At 34.6% G+C, this 8,511-nt stretch overlaps 1 protein-coding gene across 5 annotated transcripts in view; it reads left to right on the forward strand.

Moving 5' to 3' along the window:
- The window catches only part of LOC135203606 (tumor susceptibility gene 101 protein-like), a 50,566-nt gene extending 42,271 nt beyond the window's left edge, over positions 1-8,295 (forward strand). For 4 of the 5 annotated variants that reach the window (XM_064233424.1, XM_064233426.1, XM_064233427.1 and 1 more), the window contains 4 exons: positions 1,215-1,465; positions 2,042-2,266; positions 2,591-2,727; positions 3,079-8,295. In XM_064233424.1, the coding sequence (XP_064089494.1) occupies positions 1,215-1,465; positions 2,042-2,266; positions 2,591-2,727; positions 3,079-3,265 (800 nt within the window). In that variant the 3' untranslated portion in view covers positions 3,266-8,295. The remainder of the gene's footprint in view (positions 1-1,214; positions 1,466-2,041; positions 2,267-2,590; positions 2,728-3,078) is intronic. The other variant, XM_064233425.1, reaches the window with a different exon arrangement.
- The last annotated feature ends 216 nt before the right edge of the window (positions 8,296-8,511 follow it).

The raw sequence follows: 8,511 nt of genomic DNA on the forward strand, positions 1-8,511 counted from the left end.
GAAAGTGCTTCAGTTGTTAAGACAAGTAGCTTTCTTACAGATGGGGACTAGTCAACCTGTGAAGTATGTCCATGCTCAGACTAATGTGGTTCTGAGGCTACCACCACATTCTGACAAGATTAATAGCTTTAGTTGAGTTAATAAGGCTGTATATGTGACCAGTGAAAAGCGCCTCAGCGGCGTGGTTGGTATGGTATTAACGTTCCACCTCGGTGGTCGGGGGTTATATTCTCGGCCATTCCATTGAGGAGTGAGAGATGTGTATTTCTGGTGATAGAAGTTCATTCTCGACGTGGTTCGGAAGTCAAGTAAAGCCGTTGGTCCCGTTGCTGAATAACCACTGGTTCCATGTAACGTAAAAACACCATACAAGTACAAGTGACCAGTGAAAATTGAGAATGTAATTTCTTATTTTCCTGACTGTGTCAGTACCTAATCTAACATCCTGCAAGACCAGATATAAACTACTGCTCCTAAGCATTAGATGAAAAGGTGTCCTCTAATGTTTTTGTTTCTTTGAGACAGTGTTGTTAGTCCATGGCTATGGTTTTGGATTTTAGGATTTTTAAGTTGCAGTAGTTTGTGTGCCTATAATTCTACAACAGTTATTTATGCATGCTATAGTGGCACTTTTATTTATGATTCAGACAACACATTGGGCTATTGAATTTTATTATATTTGTATCTATGATTTTTTGCATGAATCACTGAAAGTTATATTTTTTAAGGTTTTGTGTTTACTTTTGATAAATGTTAATCTTTGGAACAGAGTAAATCCTATGGTAGACCTAAAGATATGGTATATGATTTTTTCTTTTTTATTTTGGTATAGAATTCAAGTGAATGTACCAGCATTTACATTGTGCAACTTTGCTATGTAAAAAATAGCATGTTTCATGTATTTCAGCTTGCCACAAATTCACAAAAAGTCCCTTTTATTGTATTTTGTAATGTTCAAGATAGCACCAGCAACATTGTTGAGAATTTACTTCTTGTTTTGATGATTTAAAAATCTTTTATGCTTTCTAGTTACCAGTTACTTTTGATTTATTTATGCATCCTAGTGTTGCTTGCACATACAAGTTGGCTCTGTAAAGAGAGGAATGATCACTGCACAGTTACAAAACCTGTCGAGATGATGTGAAAGGATAGTTAGGTAAGAAGTTTGTTAGTTGAAATGGGGATTTGGTAATCTTGAAGATTGTGCATTTCAGGATACATGCCTATGCCCGGGGGAGGTCCTAATATGCCATACCCTCCCAATCCAGGCAGTGCCACAGGATATCCACCGTATCCCACTCAACCTGGGTATCCCCCTTCGAACACTCCGTATCCAGTGTATCCTCCTACCAGCTCAGCAGGTTATCCTCCTGGTCAGCCTGGTCCGCCTTCGTATCCTCCGCCTTACACTGCTGGGGTATCTTACCCACCGTACCCGTCCACTACTTCAAATCTAACAACTCAGGTTAGCTTAGATTTGATGTATTTAAGAATACGGTATATTTTATTTGGTCTGGTATTCAAGCATTTTTTTTGTACAGATTAAATTACTCCACTAATTAATTGTCTTTCCCTCCCCTCCCTTTCACTGCAGTGGTAACATTTATCGTTAAATATAAGAAAAGATTTAAAACTTTGCGTATTAGAGTACTACTCACTTACTGAGCACCCCCCCTCTCTCTCTCTCTGTCTTCCCTGGTACAGTATTTTTAATTGACATTTAATGCAGTACAGTTTTGTTTTTAGTACAGTTATGTAGTGTATATGTGTTAGGAATATGTTTACATATGTATTGCATTGAGGTAAACTATATGCTAAACTCTAAAACCATGCACTGAACACTAACTGTGCATTTGCTTCGCTCTCTCTCTCTCTCTCTCTCTCTCTCTCTCTCTCTCTCTCTCTCTCTCTCTCTCTCTCTCTCTCTCTCTCTCTCTCTCTCTCTCTCTCTCATTTCTTAACAGTTTTGAACTGTTCAATTATTTGTATCATTTACTTGTTACCATTTAGTATAACAAGTGCATTAAACGTTTGCTCTTAGACGACGGAAACCAGTGGCATTACAACTGCAGCAACTGGCACGATCACCGAAGAGCACATACGAGCATCACTTGTCTCTGCTGTTAGTGATCGTGTACGAGCAAAACTTCGTGATAGTTATGGAGGTTCCCAGGCAGAAGTATCTGTTCTTCGACAGCAACAAGCTGATCTCAATCAAGGGAAGATTAAAGTGGAAGGATTGATCAGCAAGCTGGAACAAGAACAGGTTAGTTTTCATATGCAGATAATTTTATATTGGTAAGTTATGCTGTAGCATCCTGTTTAGTAGTGCACTGTAATTCCATAAGTTGGTTATATACTCTTTAGATATGAGAACTTATGACAGATTCTCAAGGAATTGTGCAAAATACAATTTGTTTTACTGCAAAGATTTGGTTGTAAAGTTGACATTAAGGTTGCCATTATTTTTCCACACCAGAAACATGACATAAGATACACATTTTTCATTTCCTAATTAGTCATAGGAAATTATGTAATTTAACTCTTCCCTCATACCATCAATTGATCAATTGTTTTTTGTCCTTTGCAGGCAGAGTTAGACAAGAGTGTGAGGATTTTACGTGAAAGAGAAGCAGAGATCAAGGCTGTTTTATCAAGACTTTCCTCTGCAACAGAACCTCTTGATGTTGATGAAGCTGTAACCACTACTGCACCATTATATAAACAGTATGTTATTTTATGTTCACTATCAGTGTTCAACTGTAGTAATTCTTTTTACAGGTTACTTGTTCATTCTTTATTCCTTTCATATATTATTTTGTGGAAAAACCTTCATGTAATTTGAAGAATTTCCAGATGATAATTCTCATTGGCTTTCCTCTGGCTTCCTCTGGCTATGTTAACCTGTGAGTTTGTCTTGTCCTTTGAAGCCTAGTTCTGGTTTGGTGCTAATGTCAGAGGCATTTGGGTATCGCAGAAATCATATGATCTTAGGGAAGTACAGACTGCCATGATGATTTGGTATTATCAGTGAAAACAGCCACACATTTTAATCATTGATATTATCTTTTGATCCAGGCTCTTGAATGCATATGCTGAAGACCAAGCAACTCAGGATGCCATATACTACTTGGGTGAAGCTTTACGTCGAGATGTCATCGACTTGGACACATTTTTGAAGCACGTCAGATCCCTATCAAGGAAACAGTTTCAGCTTAGGGCCACAATGATTAAATGTCGAGCTAAGGGGAACATGGCTGGTTAAGTAGAAGAAAAATTATTCCTGTGGGCAAATTTGTGTGGATGATTCAATTTTGATCTGTAAGGTATGACAAATTGTTTATCATTTGTATACTCTATTATGCGTATGTTGTATTGTATAGACATAGATGTATATGGACGATGAACATTGTATTGTAAAATATATTTAGAGTTGGTGAGCATTATGTTTTTCTGATGTATTTAGGAAAACAAAGGCACTGGAAAAACTTCTGTTCTGTTGTAGAATACAGAAGTTTTTTGTGGTAAAGCCTTATACATTTTATTAACTTTCCCTTGATATATCATCTGGGAAAGGATTTATCAAATCCCTGATATTTCTCGTTCAATTTTGTTTTCAATTCTCTTATTTTCTTCATATAACATTGTTTTTTTTTTTTTTTTTTTTTTTTTGTGAACTGCATTTAGTTTGTCAGTGTGTGTGTTTAAAAGTGATGATTGATTTTAAATATTTATATTTTCATGTAGGTAGGTAGTATAGGTTCTTGTATTTCTCTAGTTTAGAAGTTGTAAAGAGAAAGGAGTAGTTAACCAGATTTTCATTGAAACTTACTTTCTAACATCTTCAGTTTAGCTGAATTTTATGTGAGTGGATGATTTGTTAAATTATCTCCGCAGTTCTTTATGATTTTTTGTCATGTCATAGTGTGAAAGTACAAGAGTTAACGGATGTTGAAGATTTCAGCAACTAAAAAATGGGAGATTTAATTTGAATGATGTTAGGTAAAATTTTTGGCAGTAATTCTTTGTTGTTTATTTTTCTTGATACTCTGTTGAATGCTGAAATGGACAGGGTAATCAGTTGTTAAGTAATTACTATATGATTCAGTGGTCATCTTTTTGATTATACAAAATTAGTCTTGAATGTAGTGGACTTACATTTTTTCAACTTTATCACCACCACTACTTTAGAGTATCTTTGGTGCACTAGAATTTTTTTCTACTCAGAAATTAGATTTTTTTCAATGCCAGTGCTTTGATAAAACATAATTTACAATAATAGTAGGTAGTCACAGTAATAGGGTGCACTGAAAAGCAAGAAACTACCATTTTCCACCCACTTCTAGTATTTTGTTGAATCTATAATCACACCTTCATGTTTTTAAATTCAAAGTTATATATTTAATCAAGGTATGATTTTCATATTCATTTCGGACACAGTCCTCAGCACGAAAGCAAGATATAGCATAGGTATGTATTACCTAATAGCATAGGTACATATTACCCAGACCTTGTAGGTATGCTTCCTTTTGCTATTTTAGTTCTTATTGCTGGCTAGTAAAATGTCATTGAAAGTTTTGCAGCAGCTACCTTAAAGTTTGGGATTTGTTGTTATTGACAATTAAAAGTCCTAATTGGCTTTTGTACTCAGTAGTAAAACATTTATTGTTAAATGTGCCTCATGAGCACAAGACTTTATGAGTAAGAAAGGTTTTGGCCAATTCATTTACAATCTTCGGGTGTCATTCATGAAATGCATTCTAGTAATGGGAGGTATTTGCACAGAAACTGATAATAATTCACATCTTTAATGAGTAATAATTCAGATCTTCTTATGTGTACAATAAACCAGACAAGAAGATTAAATAGGAATGAAATGCAATGTAAGCAATAAATTTGGAGGAACTTAGATATGCAGTGCAGTTGCTAGTACTATGTCAGTATATTTTTTGCCCTTGTATCAATGAGTTACATTGTCTTGAATGGAACTTCGTGGGTAGTCATCTGTGTTTGAGAATAAGTTTTCAGCTTCAGAAAATTTTAAGGGCCTAGTCATATGTTTTCCCTTACAAAGTTTGCACAGAAACTAGCCTGTAACTCTGGGGTATCTGAAAGAGGCCCTGTTTCTTATGTTTTTACTGTGCTTGAAAGCACAGGGCTCAAGCTTGAAAATTCGAATTTTTAGAGAAGGTGTACGTAATTCAATTGTCTTTTGTCCAGCAGAATAAAGAATTTTTTGTTGCCAAAAATTGATACATAAACCATTTTATCTTATGATTCTATTATTAGTTTTATCATGAGAATACGTAATTGGTTTATTGGTTTAGTTGCACTAGAGAAAGGTGTATCTTGTGATCTGCTTTTTGAGAAATAGCAGCTGTAAATCTCCTCATTGCATGCTTTTGCGATGTAAGGAAGTATTAAGCATTTGTGTGCCAATCTTTGATTTTGAATATGAACACTGGTACTAGAAGGAATGAATATTGAATTCTGTTTGTATTTTTTCCTTCCAAAATGTTTACATTGGCATTGTTTATTGTGCTGAAATATTTATAAGTTGCCAGTTAGCTTGTACAGTAAGAACATCACCAAAGAGGTTATACTATATAGCATATAAATTACTACTGAATGAGGCGAAGGGAATGGTTTTGGTAATGTTTATCGGATTATAAGTAATTTTGGATAGTCATGACCAAAAAAAAAAAAAAAAAAAAAAAAAAAAAAAAGTCTCAGATATGTTTTATCAGCTTTCAACTCCTTGGGGACTAAAGGTTAAAAAGTAGTTTGTCAGTCACTTCCTCTATCTTGCACTCTAGTGTTGTCTCTAAGCTTCACCTGTCTCTCAATATTCTCATTGCTTTTGAAATACCATCTTTTATTTGATTATCAAGAATTTTATCCTAAGTATAGTTGTATTTGGGACTACTTGTAATGCACCTTATTCCCATCTAATGTAATTATCATAATGTTTAAACCCTTTTTCTGTGTGACTGCTTATTCTCCATTTGTAAGTAAGTTTTTCCTATGATTAAACTGAATTGTCTTGTATTTGTGTAGGTTTTTATTTGGGGATTCAGTTTTGTTGTCTTATGATTGATTTCATAGGTGACACAAGTTGTGAACAATGTATTAAACTGTAATCCACCATGTGCAATAATTTTTTTTATTTTTTTTTATTACTGCATGACAAACAAATTAACCAGTCAGACACTACTGTATACTACTAAAAAGAAAGGGAGCACAGCTCTCCCAGATATTATTAACAGATTCTTAGAAATTTTATTTTACACTAGTGGTTTTCATAAGCATAAAGGTACGGGTTCAAAAGAAAAATTGCATACACAACAGATTGCATTTTTGGGTGCAAGTTCACTTCTATTCAGCATTATGTTTAATTTATTCCCATATTATTTCTTAGCCTTAGCTGTCAATTGCAGCAGCCTTTTCACCTTATGTAAGGATTACTGGGAAGGATTAGTTTTGATTGTCTGTGCAGTGTTTCTGTGTTGTGTTTGGAATTTATGTTGACTGTGTGGAACTTGTGTTGTCTTTGTCTTGTTTATATGATTGTAATTAATTGTTCAACACTACAGTGTGATTAATATCCTTCCATGAAATGTCTGATCCAAACTTTTCTTTATAAATGTTTCACTTTGTCATTTCACACATTTGGATATGCGTCCTCTTCTGTTATCCTGTTTTTATTTTGAGAAGTTATTTGAGCGATGGTTACAGCCATTAATTGATGACCCTTTAGAAGGTGACAAGTTAGCAAAGTATTGTAGTCGAAAACTTATTTCTATCCAAAGAGCCGCTCTTAGCAGCAAGCTTTCATAGGTATCGACAATATTTTTTCTAAAGGGCTGATGTGGTGATGTGGAGATCTGTGAGGTTGGAATGATTTTTTCAACTACACAAAAAACATTTGTGTGTCAGATTATATGCAGCTCTGTGATGTTATAAAGTAACTCTTCTTAATGGCGTATTCTTGTCATCTCTGGTGGATTTTGAATAATGCTCATACTATTTATCTTTGTAAATACTAATGTCACAATGACTGTTGAACTGTTCAGTAGAGCAGTTTGTATCTTGTTGAATTAAGGATCATCACTTTAGTATTTACAGAATTGCCTTGTAGATTAGTTTTTTAGGATTTCACTTTTGATGATTTACAAAGAGCAGTTGGTTTATGTAGCTTTTGGGGGATGATATTCCTGACAAGGAGTTATTTCCTGTTCTTTTTACTCTATTATAAGGAGGTGAAAGAACATAAAATAGGATGTGAGGAATAATTTCCTATGTAAAAGGTTTTGCTAGATACCAACATAGGATTCGTTCTGTAAAGTTAAACTACATAATTTAATCTTATGGCTTTTGAGCAGAATTAAGGAATAATGATGTAAAAACATTGTTTTTAAGCCATGAACTTACATTAATTGTAGCCTGAGTGAAGACATATCTCAGGACTTATCTTCAAAAACTCATATGATGCATTGGTTGAACACTGTTTGCTTTCATTTGTTGGAGCCCCAAAGAAGGTCGCTTCTTATGTTGTTTGGTTTTCATAAAATATCCAGTCCATACTTAAATATTGATGTCTATTTATGTTATGGGAAGATTAATGTTCTTGAACACCTTGCGCAAACCAGCCATCAGTGAGGTTCCTTGGGCCTCCCTGGTGAAAAAAAGCAGAGTTCAATATAGCAGAGGAGAATGCCTCAAAAACATACTCTTAAGGAATTTTTTTGTATATAACTGTGTAGTGCAACTCCACGAGAGTGTGGGTTGGTAACTATATTAACCAAAACTATTATCCTGTGAATATATCTATATTTTTAGCCAAATCACATTGATTTCAGTTTGTGTAATAAAACTTGTTATCGTTGAAAATGCAGAGGAATATACATAGTGTTGTCTCTGAAACACGTTTGTGTGACCCAGTGGTTATCAGTGTGTCCTCTTGAAGGATTTCTTTTACATTCTGCTGAGTGTTTCCAGAATAGAGATCTCTACATAGCAACCTAAATACCTTGATTGACAGTTTTGATTATGTGTCATAAGAACCCTTTCACTGTGCACATTATAGTTAGATCATCTGGCATACTTGTGAGATCATGTTGCAAAGAGGTTCTCAGTGTGAAACGGTTTGTGTTTATTTTGGACCGGAATTAGACCTGTTCGTCCAAGTGGACAAGCCTACCTTTTGTTCTAGGTGCCGCAATTACGACAACTTGAAAAACCTGTTATTCATGTAGACACATCTATCACTCTTATTATAAGGAAAAGCTTGTAGAATGTCTTCTTATTATCCTTTGTCTGCTCTTTTCTTTATTACTGAATTGCCATAAAACCAGTAAGAAGTTTACACTGCATAGTCAAAGTGTAATATGTGGTGTGTTTTGTATCTGAAATATTTCATCATTAGTACTGGAATTTTATTTACATTAAGTGGTGTATTTCTCCAAACCACAAAGCTGCTGCTATTAACCATATGATCTTCTCTCAAGTCTA

This window comes from Macrobrachium nipponense, chromosome 36, assembly GCF_015104395.2.
Source record: "Macrobrachium nipponense isolate FS-2020 chromosome 36, ASM1510439v2, whole genome shotgun sequence".
NCBI lineage: Eukaryota > Metazoa > Arthropoda > Malacostraca > Decapoda > Palaemonidae > Macrobrachium > Macrobrachium nipponense.